This window comes from Opisthorchis viverrini (assembly GCF_000715545.1).
Source record: "Opisthorchis viverrini unplaced genomic scaffold opera_v5_96, whole genome shotgun sequence".
In the NCBI taxonomy this organism is placed as follows: domain Eukaryota; kingdom Metazoa; phylum Platyhelminthes; class Trematoda; order Opisthorchiida; family Opisthorchiidae; genus Opisthorchis; species Opisthorchis viverrini.
In genome coordinates this window covers 421,763-441,101 of record NW_008751749.1, presented here as the reverse complement: position 1 = coordinate 441,101, position 19,339 = coordinate 421,763, and the positions used below count along the sequence as shown (strand labels likewise).

Below are 19,339 nucleotides of genomic sequence, written 5' to 3'. Positions count from 1 at the left end.
AGAGGCAGAGGTCGGGTTCGAACCACGGACCTTCCGGTCAGTAAATTCGCGCTCTAATCACCTGAGCCATCTCGCCCCTTACCAGCAATAACTATAATGGCACACACAAATCCCTCAAATGTTGATTAATGACTGGCCTAACAATTTCAGGAAATGTCGACGGAAAGTGAAGGCGCAGTAGGCTCGATGTCAGTGGTTTTCTTGCTGTCAATTTCTATTCAGATTTGTCTGATTGAATGCTGCATATGTAGGCGTAAGACCATCGTAGCAGTCTACATTTTCGGGGGGATTTCGCCACACGTTTCGGCCCTCAACCTGGTGGACCAAGAGGATGTATTATGCAGACGTCTAACGATTGGCCGACCAGGTATGATAGGTTTTGTGAGCCTCGCACGTACCTCCGCAGTATAGCTAAATGGGTTATGGAGATGCACAAACTGGAGTTAGATCCAGTCTCTTCCTACTGGTTACTACTTGTGTACAGGGTTATTATTTTTGTGATTATCATTATTGCGGTTGGAGGTTGTTCCTACCTTTGTGGAAATGCAAAGCGATGAGAAAACGAATCCCAGTTCGATCAAGATCCAGTAATTAGAGAACGTCCGTCAAGTTTACTGGCAAAGAATTTCAGCATAGACAACCTGCAAACAAACGTATGTTTGGCAAAAAGGTTGATGTGCTTTCTAGTGCTAAACCAAAATTTCTGGATGTTATCCGTTTCTCTAACCCTTACAAATGCTTGAAGCGACCGTTTAGAGGTTAGATTTCCTTGAAGTTTATTTGATCCGTTGCCTAGCAACCCTAGATGGAGATGCGCGAATTGTGTTTCCCACCAAACCCGGTAGGTGGCTGTTCCATCAGCTGTCATGCCTATCGACTCAGTGTCCCTCGCCCTGCCAGCCGTAGTACTCCGTCTTTTTTTTGTACTCGCTCTATTTTTCCAATAATTCGTTCTTGTGTAATTCGGCCGTTCGCCTGGACTACTTCGCAATGAATTTTTGAGAACGACCGGAGTTATCTCCCCAGATGTGTGGTCTGCATGATCACGCCTCGAAATGTAGTGCCGCTAGATCCCTGTGACTGTTGCTGCCTTGTTTTGCTTCTTTATCCTGGCTTTTTTCGACTGGGCGGTGCCACTTTCCAACTATGAAATCTACTCCCTACTTCTCAACCGTATCCATAAAATTCGGCTATCGTGCCGTGATGTAACGTGAATCTTCACCAGTTGCGCAGTGTATGAGGGCTGAAGATGCCAAAACTCATTACAGCTGAACAGTTAGCTTTTCAAAGTCACTCTTTTGAATTTTCTTCATTCACTACCCTCTAATTATATGTTCTTTCTTTTTTAGCCAAACACACTGGCCTCTTGTAGGCTGCTACGCACGTAGCGTATAATGACGGCAATGACCTCTACCAGCAGTGACATTGTTCCAGCTGGTACAGTGATCAAAGAACGATGGCGAGTGTACAAGAAAATCGGTGGTGGCGGATTTGGGGAAATCTATGAAGCCATAGATATGGTCACTCAACAGAAAGTCGCAGTGAAGGTTGAATCAGCACAACAACCCAAACAAGTGTTGAAAATGGAGGTTGCCGTTCTGAAACGTCTTCAAGGTCGAGCACATACCTGCCGATTTATCGGTTGTGGACGCAATGAACAATTCAATTATATTGTGATGAGCTTACAAGGCAAGAACCTCGCGGACCTTAGGCGCTCAACACGACGCGGTTGCTTTACCATCAGTACAACTGTTCGACTTGCACGCCAAATGTTAGTCGCCATTGAAAATGTGCATAATGTTGGTTTTCTCCATCGGGACATCAAGCCGTCGAATTTCGCTCTTGGCACAGGCATCGGACCTGGTGCCGTCAATCCACGACACATAGTTCTACTTGACTTTGGTTTGGCCCGACAATATACAACAGCCAATGGCGATATACGAGCTCCCCGTCAGGTAGCTGGCTTCAGAGGGACTGTTAGGTATGCTTCTGTGAACGCACATCTCAACAAGGAACTTGGTCGTCATGATGACCTTTGGTCCCTTTACTATATGCTCGGCGAATTCATCGTCGGTGAACTCCCATGGCGAAAAATCAAGGATAAGGAGCAAGTGGGATTGATGAAACAGACCTTTGATCACAACCAGCTTTTGAAATTCATGCCTCGTGAGTTCCGGTCCTTCTTAGAACATATACAGAGTCTTACTTATTTCGATCGCCCGGACTATATGTATCTACACTCTTTATTAAACGCGTACATGGAGCGCCGTAAAATCAGCGAATCGGATCTGTTCGATTGGGAGACCACTACAGACTCGGCACCTGGTACAGGTGCAAGTGAAACCAATCAACATCATACAAACGTTGTCGCTCAACAGGCTGCACAAACCGGCGCGTCTGCACCACAACCCCCGGCCGAAACGGCAAAGTTACGTAAGGCTACAGCTGTATCGGCCCTCGGTCACAGTAGACCTCATGCTTCCGGTGCAGCCGGCGCCGGACTTGCTGGATCCAGTGGTTACATCAGTGCCGCAAGATTGGCAGGCAGTAGCTCCAATTTAGCAGCAATTGCACCGGGCGCGATAACCTCGATCGGAAACCTTGGTAAATCTTTTGACGGAACTGGTGCACATGGGGGCTCTAACAGTGCAGTACCTCGTGTAACGTGTAGCTCGACATATCAACATCGTATGATGCCGGAAGACCTTGCGGTGAATAACAATGTCCAACAGCAACAAAGCAATAACACTCCACGAAAATTGGTATCCGGAGGTGGCCTCCGCAGTCAGCGCCCAGCAACCACTCCTCGTCTGGTCAAGGAGGCGGGAGCTGCACGAGCTCGTGAAGCCGCCGGAAGAGATTCCATCAAGAATGATAATCTTCAAACACCAAATTCACACGGTGTCTGCCTTTCACCATCAAGAGGCGGGGGAAACACTGACTCCGGATGTCAGCCAACAGAATCCTCGATACCAACCAGCCACAGAGCTCCTGATCCCGGTAGACTGCAGCCTAGTGGCACCAGTGTGAACCCGCGTCGTCCAATTAGTGCCGGAGGATCACAAATGCGTAACAGTGGAAGTACCGCAAGCGTCATTGGTTTGGGTACTGGAACTAGATGTGATACGAGCTGTACGCATGCTGTTATTGTTATGGTGGACCAGGGAGAAAATAGCAACTACCATGACATGACGAAAGCGGCTCCGCTAACCCTTGCTAGTCACTGGGTAGCTGGCGGAGAAGAAGGCGAAGAAGGTTCAGATATATCCGAAAATGACGCAAATGGAGCTAAGAATGAACGGTCGCCTAGTGAGTCACATGGTCAAAATGGGGACCGTGCTCTACCAGGCCCTGTCTACAAGGGTTGCACGGGCGATGTCAATGGAACAATCGATGCCAGTCGGGGGTTGCTAGATGGTAAAGTTATCAAAGTTGCCCCGGAAATTGGAAACAATAATAACAACTATTTTTACAACGGTGACCTCGATGTTGACAGCCAGCGACCAATCCAGCCCCCGCCAATGGATGCGAAGCCATCTGGGCATAGCCGTTCTTCAGATCAGTTCTCGAGCGAAGAAGCTCAGAACAGTCCCCTCCGTGGTTCTATTGGCCTATTCGATTCCAACATAATACCGATGCTTCAGCAAGGTGGTTCCACTGACAGGGATCATTCAAGCCGCCGTCAGAATGCGCAGTCCTACTCTGGTGTGGCACGTAAACTAAGTGGATTTCGCCGGCAACCTCCTAAACCACGAATGCTATCACAATTTTCTGCGTATGAGCGAAATTCACCTGTTGAGCCCAACAGAACTGGTCGTGTCGGACTGCCTATGTCATCACGTCTATTACCTGATCCGAGTTCCTTAGAATGGAGTGCTTCCCAGTACGAAGGTGATTTCAACCAGAACACTAGATCCCGCAAGTCGTCGCACGGTCCCACAGACAGCAATGGACATGACAACATCCATCCCCGGTATCGTAATGAATCTAACTGGCTCTCAGGTGGGGCCGAAGTCAGTGATGCCGATGATGAAGATCAAGAGGAAGAAAACGAAGAGGTTTCTATTAACGAAACATCGGACCGCCTGAGTATGGCTCCTCTTAATTATCCGGCATGGCGGACCAATGTGCGCAGTAACCGTTTTCCGACTCCGGCTAGACTCACATATTTGGGAAACCAACCTAGTTCCGGTTCCGCGAACGAAATGAAATCGACCTTCTCTCGGCCAACTGCCCTACCCAAAACCTATTCTTCCTCACCTGTTTATATTGTTGCCAGCTCAAACGAGCCATCTAGATCCCGGTTGAAAATGGCTCCGGATACCGACGAACAGGAAAACAATCACTCAACTGTCCATCCCACTCGCCCGATCTCCAGCTGCGACGTTGATGCGCCCTACCGAACACAGTTACACTTTTCGCCATCAATCCCCAAACCCCTTACGCCTATATCACGTGAGCACTATGCACACTATCGACCACGTCCTTCAAACCTCAGGAGACAACCAGAACGTCGTATCGGTGGACTCCATGTCCGAAGGCCAAGTAGCAAGACATCTGATCTGTTCGACCGTCCTGTATTTTCTACGTCCGAGCACAATTTGTTGGTCTATAACGATGGTGCACCTGATGACGATGATGAAGACAACGATCAGCTATGCTTATCTGCTAAAGAAGATGATGCCTACTTGGTAAGTGTACAAGTTTGTATTGTGTCCTTGTTGTACTTGTGCTAGATGGCTCAGCAGTAAAGGCTCGAACTTACTCACCGGAAGGCCCTTGTTTCAAACCCAACCCCGGTATCCCAACTGATCCTGTCTAGGCCTGGGCAACTTGACGTTAACTTAGCCCTCATACTTCATTTGAGTGGCATGGCAGCTATGCATCGAGAGAGCGCTACTTCTGCGCGATTATTATTATTATTATTACTCGTGGAAACGTCAAAAGCCACTTCTGTTGCCGCGATAGTCTGTGGCTTTTAACTCTTCCATCAAACTGGTTAGGCTCGTGTGAACATATGAAGCGCTGAATTCGATAAATACACTCATTTGCATACCAATTTGGTTTCCACGGGGGACTCACCTGAAACCCAGATGAATCTCTCGTGTATGATATTCTTTAACTGATGAACGTGCTGTACAAAGGCCGTCTCAGGTTGACGAAGACCGCGCGTATACGCTTACCTGATGAGCTCCAAAAAGGGTGAAACTGGTGGCTTGCTGTATGAAAATATGTAGCATTAGTTTTACGTGCAGAAATGTTTGGCGAGCGAACAGCGCTTTCTGATGTTTTTGCAGTGTTTATTACCATGGGACTACTAATTTATCAGAGGTCATTAACTCATGGAATCCGAACAGGAAAAGTAAAGAGCACGTAACAGTTGTTTGCCTATGAGATACACTAAGTATCTTATCTCCACACGCCCTTTACTTCTGTTATGCCGTCGTACCTACTAACTACCCATGCTGTGAATGCAACAGTCATGGCCTCGTTTTTTCTTCTGTACAGCTTTTCATCATCGACAGCATCACATCAGTGTTCAACACCGATGCTTCGCTGCCGTACAACCTGATTTATTTGAAAGCCTTATTGTAGAGAAAGGAATAAAGGTGGACGGGGAAGGGACTTAGTGCTAGCTTACTACAACCATTCCGAGGGGCCTACACTTCCAGACACTCATTCAGGCGAAGCAGATACAACTGACAACAAGAACGCCACTGACATCGGTCGGCAGCCATATCTTGCAGCGTCTCTAAATAGGCGCAGTGGGGATCACGCGGTCCTCATCCTGGAAGGCGAGTAGCACCGATAGCACCCAAAGTTTCCTAATGTCTTTCATATCCCTCTGCCAGGTCAAAGGTTGGCCACCTCCCTGCTTCGGCCAGTGAATTGGGCAAACGATGGTTAGGCATACACAACACGTCCCAACTAACGCAGCTTCTGGTGCTGCGCGCAGTCTCTGCACAACTAGGATGTATCTGTTATGTTTTATTTTTGGTGAATGAGAGCTTATTGAGAAACAGCAGTTCCAGAAGCTTGAGCGCCTCAGTCAGCGCTATTTCCGTCTGCATTAGTTGTGGGCAGAGTCACCTGTGCTTCATTGTGAATTGGTAAAATTCGAGCTTTAAAATCAAACTGAGAATATCACATTTCTGTCAGAATTCATCATATATAAAAGCAGCCATCTTTAACCAGACTACAATTGTTCGTTCAAAAGGTGTTCGCGCATCGAAGCTAGTTCCAGGTCGGGATTCCGTCCCTCAAGTGATTGTAAAGGGAGACCTATTTTGTGGACGTTTCTTGTTCGTTGCAAATTATCAGCGGTGCGTATCTCATCAATCTCCAGATAGATTCGAACCCGCAACTCAACGGGTAGTAATTGAGCACTTCACGATTTGGCTACAGTTTAGCTTGTCCACAGTGCGGTTAGCCAGCTTTCAGACAGGGGATGACGGTGCCTCTTGGCCTTTCAGCATAGATTGATCTCACTTAGAAAGTGAAATCCCGACTCGCCCCTCCAAACTGTCCTCAATGTCTGTATAATTTCGTGATTCCTTCACTGGGTGTCTGTCTGTTGTCTTATCAGATTGTCCTATTCAGACAACTGAAAGTAACCTCTGAATCCGTTGGGAACCTTTTTGAACATATCGTGTTGTTTCAGCAACATACCGAAGAAGTATCTTATCTCCACACGCCCTTTACTTCTGTTATGCCGTCGTACCTACTAACTACCCATGCTGTGAATGCAACAGTCATGGCCTCGTTTTTTCTTCTGTACAGCTTTTCATCATCGACAGCATCACATCAGTGTTCAACACCGATGCTTCGCTGCCGTACAACCTGATTTATTTGAAAGCCTTATTGTAGAGAAAGGAATAAAGGTGGACGGGGAAGGGACTTAGTGCTAGCTTACCACAACCATTCCGAGGGGCCTGCACTTCCAGACACTCATTCAGGCGAAGCAGATACAACTGACAACAAGAACGCCACTGACATCGGTCGGCAGCCATATCTTGCAGCGTCTCTAAATAGGCGCAGTGGGGATCACGCGGTCCTCATCCTGGAAGGCGAGTAGCACCGATAGCACCCAAAGTTTCCTAATGTCTTTCATATCCCTCTGCCAGGTCAAAGGTTGGCCACCTCTCTGCTTCGGCCAGTGAATTGGGCAAACGATGGTTAGGCATACACAACACGTCCCAACTAACGCAGCTTCTGGTGCTGCGCGCAGTCTCTGCACAACTAGGATGTATCTGTTATGTTTTATTTTTGGTGAATGAGAGCTTATTGAGAAACAGCAGTTCCAGAAGCTTGAGCGCCTCAGTCAGCGCTATTTCCGTCTGCATTAGTTGTGGGCAGAGTCACCTGTGCTTCATTGTGAATTGGTAAAATTCGAGCTTTAAAATCAAACTGAGAATATCACATTTCTGTCAGAATTCATCATATATAAAAGCAGCCATCTTTAACTAGACTACAATTGTTCGTTCAAAAGGTGTTCGCGCATCGAAGCTAGTTCCAGGTCGGGATTCCGTCCCTCAAGTGATTGTAAAGGGAGACCTATTTTGTGGACGTTTCTTGTTCGTTGCAAATTATCAGCGGTGCGTATCTCATCAATCTCCAGATAGATTCGAACCCGCAACTCAACGGGTAGTAATTGAGCACTTCACGATTTGGCTACAGTTTAGCTTGTCCACAGTGCGGTTAGCCAGCTTTCAGACAGGGGATGACGGTGCCTCTTGGCCTTTCAGCATAGATTGATCTCACTTAGAAAGTGAAATCCCGACTCGCCCCTCCAAACTGTCCTCAATGTCTGTATAATTTCGTGATTCCTTCACTGGGTGTCTGTCTGTTGTCTTATCAGATTGTCCTATTCAGACAACTGAAAGTAACCTCTGAATCCGTTGGGAACCTTTTTGAACATATCGTGTTGTTTCAGCAACATACCGAAGAATCTTTAACCTAAGGATCAGTCTTCTCACGAAATTGACACGACCCGACCTTTTGCACTTACCAGAATGTGATTCGGGGAGACAGGAAATCCAGGTTGAATACTTATGTTTCATCTCGTATCGCAGCCCATAGAACTTCCGTAAATCTCCTCAACTAAATTTTAAGGGGCCAGTTTTTGAACAAATGTACACCACCCTGTGCTTCTCTCGTTTTCCCCACGTACTGATTCTATTCACACACCCAGTTCTATTCACTCATTCACTCGTCACACTTAGCTTAGTTGCTTCATTCTCGTGTGTCACATGCACAGCTTCATACCCTCGTGTCTGCTTTCGGATTGGAATCCCGTGGCATCAACTGTGAGCTTGCTCTAATCGGCGGAACGCAATCTTCGCGGCGTTGTCCTCTCACATTGTTTTTAAATACCGCCCTTCGCCCGATTAATGATTTGTCTGTCACTATTTCAGCTTTCTGTAAGTTAGGAAAACCATGGGCGTTATTTTTCAGTCTTTCGACAGTAGCGCGAATTAGGACATAGAGTGTTTTGGTACTTTCAGAGGCGTGGTATTGTCGATAACTTGGGGCAGCAAAATTCTCCGTGGTTCATCGCTGAATATTTATGCACTCAAAATGCATATTTCGGTTCGTATCCTGTTTTGATGTGAACAAATATCCATCTGGAATCGCGTGTTTTCTTAAAGAGTTTACAAACCGGAGGTGTATCATTTCCGTGTCTTCTCCCATTGCTTCCTCCCGCTTGTTACCAATCTGGTTTGATGCTGCACGCGTATTTTCGAAGATGCAATAAGAAAGACCTTCTTAATCTCACTATAGTTTTGTCAATCACACTTTCTGACATTTCTGATGCAACCCTAGAAGCCCAAATAGTATTGCCATAGATCTTACATTAAGTACCCTTGATTGAATTGTTCACCCATCTTCTCTCGAAAGCCAGAACATTGCTGGAATTTTGCGTGTGCTTGCTGTCTACGATCATTGAGTGGTCTCATTACCGGAAAGGGTCGGCGCAACCATCTCTGGCCAAACAAAGGGAGAATTCTGTGCACCCCATCCTGAAAAGCAGGCCACACCGGCAGATTTTTCATTATCGCTTTCATGCCATTCGGTCAGAACTGATAACCTCTTTGCCTCTGCCACCCTGAATAAGATAGAAAAATGGCACCGCAGATTCTGATGCTGGACACATTCTTCAAATGAAGTCCACACTGCACAACCAGGCACTGTTTTTTTCTTTTGCTCTGAGGATCCGTTGGCACCAGTTTACACGAGCTCAGATCTCTCCCTGGTAGGGAAAATTGAGCTAATCAGATGCGAATTAAGGACTTTTATCCTCTTTGACCAATGCAATATAGGATCAGCTGCTCGCTGGTGCTGGAAAAAAGACGCAAGGTCAAAATTCCACTCTCGAAGGGGGCTCCGGGGTCCCGACGCGGTTCGTGAATTTAGCTGAATAGCAGCACGTGGTCATGAGAATTGTCTTTCAAATTACTTAGCTCAGCGATCAGACCCTCCTTTAATCAAGATAATAAATCGATAATAATCGTCCAGCTGTAGCACCCTTTCGGTGCCTAGCTGCCATACCACACGAAGGAGGCACGAGGGCTGGGATACTGCCAGGTTGCCCAAGCCTAGACAGGGGAAGTCGGGAGGCAGAGGTCGGGTTCGAACCACAGACCTTCCGGTCAGTAAATTCGCGCTCGAACCACTTGGTCCATCTCGCCGTTGATGGTCTGGCTCATGAAAGGTTTTCCGGGACCCATCACGCGAGTGACTGAAATAATGATCGTAGTAAATCATCTCTTCTGTTTCCTTAGCCTTCTAGGTGCACCGACCTTCGCTTTTAACATTTCCTAATCCGCCGAGTTAACTAATGTTCGGACCGGCGAGACCTGATGTAAACTGAGCAAAGAGGCAGACAGTTGGGTTAGAAAAACAGCGTGCCCTAGGTCGACCAGAAAGTGAGAGTGATTTGTGAGCACAGGATAGAGTAGCTGGATGTGAATGGAACCAAAAATATTGAATTTCCGGACTATTCCATCCAGACGAAAACGCATCCCTTTCTCAAAAGAATACCAATTGGAACAGCCAGATACTAATGGAATTTCACTATCCTGCGCATGCGTGCGACTGGTCACTCTCCCCTGAAGAAACGCCTCTGCCGTGGGGATATTTTTGTGTGCCTCCAGGTCCCTCCTTGATGGATGGACAATATAATTGGTTTTGTCAACACCTTCGCTGCAAACGTGTATATCAACCCGTAGTGATAAACCTTATTGAGAACTCTCGGTATTCCGCATCTCATGCATCTGTCGCCAGGTGAAAGTGGGACTACGGTAATGAAATGCGGGTGACCAAACCTCCACGTGCTTAATAACACATTTTCAAACTAATCAGAACAAACTCGAATTCACTGTTTCTCCGGTTGGCGAACTGTGCGAGGAACGTCCACACAACTTCTTGGTATTTTCGGTCTGTGTCAGGTTAACTATGACTCGCTAAATGCCTGGCTAGTTTGATCTTGGTCACAAAAACGATCATATTTCGTTACCCTTTTTAAAGGCACCTCATGGGATCTCGGTAAGGTTGGAATGTTAACAAGTGCATTCAGCTGAATATTTTCGATGATTTCTAATAAGGACGGAACCGGGTACAGGGCTTCGCGGCCTTCCAGCGTAGATTGCTTCCACTTCATGGTAAAATCTCAAGCGATGTCCAACTACTACCTACATTCGCGATTATTTTTCGTGTACATTTTTCCACATCGTCGCACTATAAACAACAATGTCGAACACCACCGATTCACTGGGATACACTCATAGCCTTAGGGACACTCAGACCTTTTTACCAACCTCAGTTGCAAGCGTTTGTCCGCCTTCTTGCACTTTCAGGCTGTATGACTTCATCAGGTAAGATCTAACCTGTGAACACCGGTTTGGTCCTCCTTTGATCCGCCTGGTTGTTGTTCCCCGTTGGTGGCGTTAATACTGGTACTTCCCTCCATTTTATTATTCACATTTCCACACGCTGCTGTCCTCTGGCCGTGCACTGCATGATTCAACCTGTTTTCTCGGCGTACTTCATTTTCGCGTTTGCCCAATCCCCTCTAACCGAAATATGTCCCTCTGTTGTGTTGCTTGGTCACGGTAGCTACGCGCGTTGCTCGATTGCAATGACAACCGAACTTGCAGTTAATCTATCCTATCGGTCGTCTGAAACTTGTCTCTCGAATCACGCTTCTCACTTCAAAGTGCATATTCCGAGTAGAAACGGCGACCTGACATTATGTAGATGTGTGCCTTCATCCACGACTAACTATAGGGCCGTTCTGTCTTTGCAGAAGCCCAGGCGCACGGGAATACCAGTAGCTTGGGAGTAATAGCGTTTTCATTGTAACGTTGCGGAAAGGGTTCACTAAAGCATCGTTTTTTTCTTTTGGGCACCATGCACACTAAGGGTCTTGATCTCACAACTCCAGTCATTCGAGTAATATGTAGGCTGTGTCTTAAATTCTGCAACGTTACTGTAGATTGGAACGCTTTTATTTCCAACCGAAGGCCGTTTTGAAGTACATTTTTTGTGTTGTCTTCCCAAATAGAAGTCAGTTTTCCTCCACTTTTATATTTCAAATATTTCTTTTGAAAAAAAAACGTTTTTAATTAACGGACGTGGTGAGCGATTGTGACCACCACATATTTTGAGAGTGTCGGTGGTGAACGATAGCCTCTATGTACCGGGTGCGAAGAAAGCGTTTGATTGTACAGCTCCTGTGACTTGCCGGCTCTTCGGATCGCTCCCCAGTGTGTACCAGTCTAGACACACTACACCAGTTGTTGGTCTGTTCGCCGAGCTTGACAGTTGGATTGCAAACGTTTCGTCCCAAATCGAGAAGACACTGAAGAGCACTGGCGAGGCCTCCTCGATTTGGAACGAGACGTTTGCAATCTAATCGCCAAGCTCCACAAACAGACCAGCGACCAATTGGCTCACCCGAACTACTTATGGTATTTGGCACCATCGTCAGAGAAAGGCCATAGAGATTCGAACATGTATTTGATCAGTTGACCACTTCATTAAAGGTCTTCCGTGAAACTTTCAGGCCAGACAACTTTCTGATTTCAGACACAAGAATACAATGAAGCATGTTGACCGTACATCCGTTGTTTAGGCCAGCGCACCGATCTACTGCACATCACTTCGTTTATGTCTAGCAAATATGATCTTCGGCCTAAATGTGTCCTTTTGCGTTGACGCACCGCGTAATGGTACGAAGTGAACTGGAATACCTAGCCACTTTGGTCGATTCCTTTGCTGAATGGAATCGATGAAGGTGGGGTGTAATCTCTTGACTTCCCAGTGTCTCATTCTGACAGATTTCATTTCGTGAGCACTCGCTCAACATACGCATCTTCTGACAGATTCATGGTTAATGCACTCAACGAAGATCGGCTGATTGCGGCCTTCACGCTCGATAATACAAGTGGTCGCAACTTGCCTGGCACTGCGTCGCCTGCGATATGACCTTAACTCGTAAAGTGCAGCTAAGTGGCATGGCAAAAAAGCACACAGTAGCCTGGGTTGTGACTATCGATTGAATCATATGTTGGTCACGCTCTGGTATGCTTTAGGGTCCGTAATCTACAGGTGATTTTGTCTGGTGTGACAAGGTCGTAGCAGATCTTCAGTGAATCAGAACAATACAATAACCAACCTTATATATGCTCAAACCTCGTAGAAACATGTGCACCCCATTGGTGAACAGCTTGTGTGTATTTGTTTGGTGAATCTCGTTCATCTGGAGGTTGCCGTTGCGTCCATACATCCATCGTTTACCGAGAGACCACTACAACCTTGTCAAACCGAGCAATCTACATTTGCAAACTAATTTGGTTTTTCGAGAGACTCACCTGGAACCCAGCTGAATCTCTCGTTTGTGATGTTCTCAGGCAACGATATATATGTATCGCGATATCTCGATTATCGTAGCGACTGAAACATGAGGCGGCCTGGTGCAGCACATTCAGTTGCCTGGAAACATCACAAACGAGAGATTCAGCTGGGTTCCAGGTGAGTCTCTCGCAAGACCAACTTTGTTTCCAAATGAGTGTATATTCTCTGGTTCCGTGCAATTTGGTTTCAAGTAGAACATAAGGTTGACGGAAACCCGGGGACTGCGCCTACCTGATGAGCCCCAAGAATGGCGAAACCGGTCGTGGGCTGTCGACGGATTTTCAGCAACCTTATGAGTAGTACATTACAAAGACAAACAATCTCCACTTTAATGTGGATCTTTCTGGAGCACAAACTTGGGCCCGTCGCGTGCTTCTGAACCAAAGTTGCTGTAACACCTTTCTCGTCATCCCACTGAAGTACACAGCGAACAGATCCATTTGGCTGTGTGGTCGACGACCAGATTTAGCATACATGTTCACGTTTTCTGGTATCGCTATTGAGCTTATAATCATGAACGGCAGTCGAACATAACTTTATGGATGATCCATCCATGTGACACTCTGGGTAGACGCCGAATTCGCAGTATGAGTGTACTATTGACAAGTTTTGCATGGATCTTTTGACGATCCGTATGAGTACTCATTGGTTTAGCCTGGGGTGATCTGTCGATGCACTCAGTGGGTCTGTCTGATGTTAGCCGTACACATGGCAAAGTCAAACGAAGGGGACAAAAAAGAACCATGGTCAAAAATTGGTTCATATTTCCCTAGGACCTGTATGTCCATATCAGATGTGCACGTAGATCCTTGAGGCCTACGAGACAGCCACCGATCTCAGATGGTTACAGTTTTCCTTTTCACGCACTTGGCTTGCAGTACACTGGAATGAAAATCAATATAGGTTCTTCGAGGCATTCATGAAAAACCGTTTGTTTCCCTTAAGTGAATTTTTCTATCCGTTTCCTAGTCTCATTAACGGGTGGAGCGAGCTTGATCATTCCGCAAAGGACCAACCGCTTCCCACTCCACGTGTAGGTGTACTTTCGACAAACTATAATGGGTTTTTTTCCACGTGAACACTGCAGACTTTTGGAGATGCAAAGTTTGACTCCCCTGTGTAGGCTTCAACAGCCTAGCAATATCTCAGCCTTCGTACTTTCTTCGGGCGGCATGGTAGCTAGGCACCGAAAGAGTGTTACAGCCGAACGATTATTACTCCAGGACGCGAAGATTCCTATCATACGGTTGTTTGACCTGCCTTCGAATACCAACGGTATCCGCGTTGACAGATATCGCTCGCATACCAGGTGTTCCATTTTCGTTTCGATCTGTATGTTGATACTTTGTAACTGTACACGGTGTATGCCTGTGTGCATTGCTGTAGTTGCATTTCACAGTCAGAAGCACTCATATCAGCCAAGTGAACCTATTTGGGACATTTTCTCGTGGATGTTTGGATGCATCTGGTTCGCATCTGCATTGGAACGCAGAAACTTTTTATGTCTAAATCACTGTGAGACGGTTTGCAGTCCGACTGGATCGATTTGCTCTATATAAAGACACGTGACTTCTCTCCTGTCAGTTGGATACTTCAGAAAAGCCTGTCATTCTCTTTATCTGTTGGAATTCACCGTGTTTGTACGCGTATGTCACTGACGTGTTCAATGTGCATTCCTGTGAGTTTTCCATCAAATGGTTCCACAGTTCAAGAGTGGGTGCTTTTTTGCCTAGTCTTGCCGGGAAAATGCGCTGGTATTCAGAATGCCTACCGGTCTAGAACTCACTGCTAGCAGCTGCCACACCGAAACGAGCGTTGCCAAATATGGATTGTCAAAGTGCTGCTATCATTAGTTCTGTGCTCATCATCGACAGCATGACATCAGTGTTCAACACCGATGCTTCACTGGCGTAGTAGTTCTGTGAGCAAGACACCCTTGCTACTTTCATCGTCGAGGTATTGGTTACCAACCCAAGCCAGCTTAACTCGTGTGCTAGGAACAGGCATATCATTTTCGGTATGAGCCACTCACTGAAATGTTGACATACCGTCGATGACAGTCACCAGTTGGTTGAAGCCGAACGGTGTTTGAATAAAATTGTGTCTGTTGTCATCGATCGTATGAGTCCGATCTCGGGGACGCTAGTTGCGGTCCTCCGTATATCCTGCAACTTCATAGGTCGTTCAGCTGTAGCACTCTTCCGGTGCCTAGCTGCCATGCCACCCGAAGGAGGCACGAGGGCTGGCACGATGCCAGGTTGCCCAACCCTAGACAGGGGAAGTCGAGAGGCGGAGGTCGGATTCGAACCACGGACCTTCCGGTCAGTAAATTCGCGCTCTAACCACTTGGGCCATCTCGCCCCCATCCTGCAACTTCACGCAAGAGAGTTTCATCACTGATGTCTTGAGTGATAGGTTTTTTTTACCAGACCTTACTCGCAATTCACGGTTCACCATATTGATGCTACTGGCAAAGAGAGACTGTAGTAGTCGATTGTGGGCACGCACCAAAGCTGACTTATGTCACAGCTACACAGGACATACCCGAATCCCGTCCAAATGCTTCTGGAAAGCATTCTGCTGTGGCCTCCCCTGCTGAGGAGGTATCGTTTGCTACTTTTTTGTGAAGAAATTGGTCTTGAAGCCCTTTAACCACATCTATAAATCATCCGTAACTCTCCAGGTTTTAGCCATCCTTGGACTGCACAACTCAGACAGGATACGAAGCGAATGGTGTACCTGTGGTTGCATGATAGCCGAATCACGGTTATGCCCTCTTATACCACTTGATGCTCATCGCTGGGTCTTGGAACTGAGCTTCCATAAGGCAGACCACCACATGAAGGGCAGTCTCAGCCGCTTCAACGGAATGTCTTGTGGGATAGACTCTTCAGTCGATGTCCAGTACCAAATTCACATGATACCATACTAATGTACTTCACGCTGTCAGTCGTGGAGGCAACTCCTCTTCAAGAAGCAACTTGTGGTAAATCAGATGGTTTCTGAGTTCAGTTCATGTCTGAAGTGCCATTTTTTTCTGTCGTAGTGTTGACGGTCAATTTTCGATTAGCCCGGGTGGACATTTTTTATTGTACCAGTTCCTCTTCAACTGAAATGTTTCTTTCACGACACCAAAAAGCTACTCACACAGAAGAAACCTTTACTGCGTTGTTGTGGAGGCCGGTGCTGTTTTACTTTCGGGGCACTTCAGAGTATGATTTCCCCGTAGTAAGTGAATTTGATACTCCATATCGGTATTGGTAGCTAGTTTGAAACGTAGTTACGAGCATTATAACCTCGATACCATTGAGATGTACGCGGCACTTGGAAATGTCATATGCATACTGCCCGGTTGGTTACGGATTCTATAGCGGATCTGTCTCACCTCTGACCGACCGATCCGCTTCGTACGCCCACTGAGGCACAATGTAGCGTAGACAACGGTTACCAAATTCATCCCAAAATGAGCTTCCACACCATTTAATTAATTCGTGTGACGGGATTGCATCTATTGCGTGTGACTGCCACAGGCCGCAGAAACACTTATCGCAGCTGCCATCTTTCCTACTCGCCCCCGTCGCTCTTTCATCTTGCAATGTTAGGTCAAGCCCTTCGCCATTTTGTTTTCTGATGGTGTTGAGGAAAGTATCCAATCAGTACATTTCATCGCAAATATATGCGTTAGAATCGGACAAGAACAGGGAGGGACGGTTCTACAACCCAGAAGCCAATGGTTGAAGTTCTTCGTCAGTAACGACTTGCCTATAAGCACAAGCTCGGTGAGGCTGGTTTCTGAGTTAGCCTCTTTCATGAACGCCGCATATTTTAAACGTTCACCGTCCTATATCGTTCTCTGACACCTATCCTACTATAATCATTGGCATGCCTCATGCATTCGCGGCCATTTTTTCAGAATTTTTTTTTGGACATTTTATTCCACCGGTGTTGTTCCGCGCGTTACAATGCGCGCCATTCCGCTCACCTCATCTGTAACCGTTACCACACTACATGCGGATTATTTACCGTGCTCACCACTTTATCCATTTCAGGTTCCAGAATGCAACCAGGATGCTAATTATTCTCCATTCACTCCGTCCAAGGAGCAGCCATTCCTCCTTCGTTTGCCTTTCATCCAGAACTCACAGCCGCTCACTCTCTTCAACGCACCGACTGCCCTTGCCCAATGCTCGGAAGATCACCTATCTATGATATTTCCCAATAGGCCTACGTACGCAATCGATACATAAGGTCTCTAACTGAATAATTTATTTATGCTGCAAAACTTCCCGCCCCCTTCCCCCATCCATGAGTCCGGCTCACTTATTTCGAGCTTACTACTTTTCTTTCAGTTCAAGTTTATTCAAACAGCTAATTTTGGTTTATCCATGCGCCAAATGATGCAAATTTTCGGGTGTCTTACGCGCACCCTTTTCTTTTGGTTTCTTTTTCGTTTCCGACATCTTGTAACGGTTTCCTCTTTCGCCAATCGACAAAGGGCTAGTCCACAGTAGTAGCATACCGTTAAGGCTGAGCTGTCACGCCAGTTTCTACTGTTATAGGGGAAAGGCTTGATGTGGTTCTAAACCTCGCCCGTACATGTGACCGCGATTTTTCTTGTGTACCGCTTCTTCCCATTAACTTTCCAATCATCGGATTGGGTTCTTTTTCTCTTGCTGTTGTTTCCCATTTCGTTTGTGTTTGGAAGCGTAGGCCAGTGTGGCTGTGTCACTTCAGTGTACGCTCTACATATCATTTGCGTTCCTCCTTTCTGCATTTCTATTTGTCACAGTATCATTCTGTGATTTTAGCTCCATTCTATTCTTAAGTTTGCACCATGCTCCCTCCCACCGAGTGCGGGGTTAACCTGACATGTAATTGTTTTTTTTTCTCCACCGGAACAAGGTCACTGACGACGCCTACGCAGATCATCATCACTGTGACCGCTTGCGATGAGCGTATTTCTTTTTCACAGCAACCTATCACCAGATGCTAATCCCACACTAGTCGATTTTTTTGAGAAACGACTTCCCATTCTACCACAGTCTTTCAAAGGTCCTAAGGTTCTTTTTTTTCGCTCATCACAGTGGCCATTTCCTCTGTGACAGACGATAACTGTGGGTTTCTTTTCGAGCACCACCTACACACACAAACCTATGTTTAATCCATCGCAAACTGTGACGAGCTGCTGTTCAGCATTCCAGCATTTAACTGACTGAAAGTGCACCCGCACCTGTGGCCGGCCGTCTTTCTTAAAGAGCCAAACGGCGGTACCTCATACCTGGTGTTCTCACGGATCAGAACACCTGTGTACAAATCACTACCCTCTGTTTTCAGTAGTCCCTGCAGTATCTTGGCCATCCGACCTTTCCGTGGTCTCTGCGTCCAGTAGTAGTATGTTTTTACACTGTGTACAAAGTGTGCAAACGCCATGCTTCCTTTTCGGTGGCTGTTGTGAGCTGTGTTCCTGAAACCCAAAAGTAAATATTTATTTTGATTAATTTTCCATGACTCTTTCAACCACGTGGGTAGGTCGTTCAAAATGGTTTGGAAATGGAGCAGGTGGGGTGTTCAATTCAGATGCAAATGTGGCATCAGAACGGGATGTGAATAGTCTTCGTTTTAAATCTATACCTTCTGCGCAACGTCAGCGATTCATGTCGGTTGCTAGCACCTTCCATGCTCTGTGTGCTGCGAGAGAACCCACCTACACCATAACAATATGGTCCCAACTAGTAAGGTTTATGTCTTGAGCTCCGTGCTAAATTTCCGAAGAGTTTTGGACGCTTTCGGATAGAAAGGTGTCATCCAGATACTAATAAATATAACAATGGTTCACCTGTAACATCTTTTCGGTGCCTAGCTGCCATGCCATCCGAAGGAAGCACGAGGTTATCCAAGCCAAGATAGGAGAAGTCGAGATGCAGATATTGGGTTCGAACCACGGACCTTCCGGTCAGTAAATTTGCGTTCTAACCACAGAGCAGTCTCACCTAGATACTGGCCAAAGACTATTTAGCACTCCGCGTACGAGTTGATTCGCTGTTTCGTTGTGCGACTTCGAAGTGTTCTGCAATATCGTGGGGCCTTTATGTCGCGTTGGGGTTCTGGGCCTTGGCCTGAGTCATCGTGATTCGATTTTCGGGGCCTTATCTATGGAGCACAACGGTCCACCCATGTACAGTGCTGGGAAGAGTCATTGAAAGTGTTCATTTTCAAAAAGGATCCCGTGGTGAATGCGGTGATCTCAGGGAGAAGAGCTTGACCCAAGTCACCACGAGACTGCTGGTATCACTTGTCATTCGCCGCCTTATGGTGTCCCGTGGAACGCTAGCTTGAGATCAGCAAGCGGGATCCCAGCCTTGTATGGGTCTTGTTGACCAAACCTTAACACGCCATCAGATGCTGGGACAACTCCTTACGTACA

At 46.6% G+C, this 19,339-nt stretch overlaps 1 protein-coding gene across 1 annotated transcript; it reads left to right on the top strand.

Annotated features, from left to right (window-relative positions):
* Positions 1-1,354: 1,354 nt before the first annotated feature.
* Positions 1,355-18,389, top strand: T265_05123 (hypothetical protein; the record flags this gene model as incomplete). Its single annotated transcript, XM_009170047.1, has 2 exons — positions 1,355-4,691; positions 16,965-18,389. 2 exons carry the CDS (start codon positions 1,395-1,397, stop codon positions 17,160-17,162), a joined length of 3,495 nt encoding a protein of 1,164 aa, XP_009168311.1.
* Between the last annotated feature and the right edge of the window lie 950 nt (positions 18,390-19,339).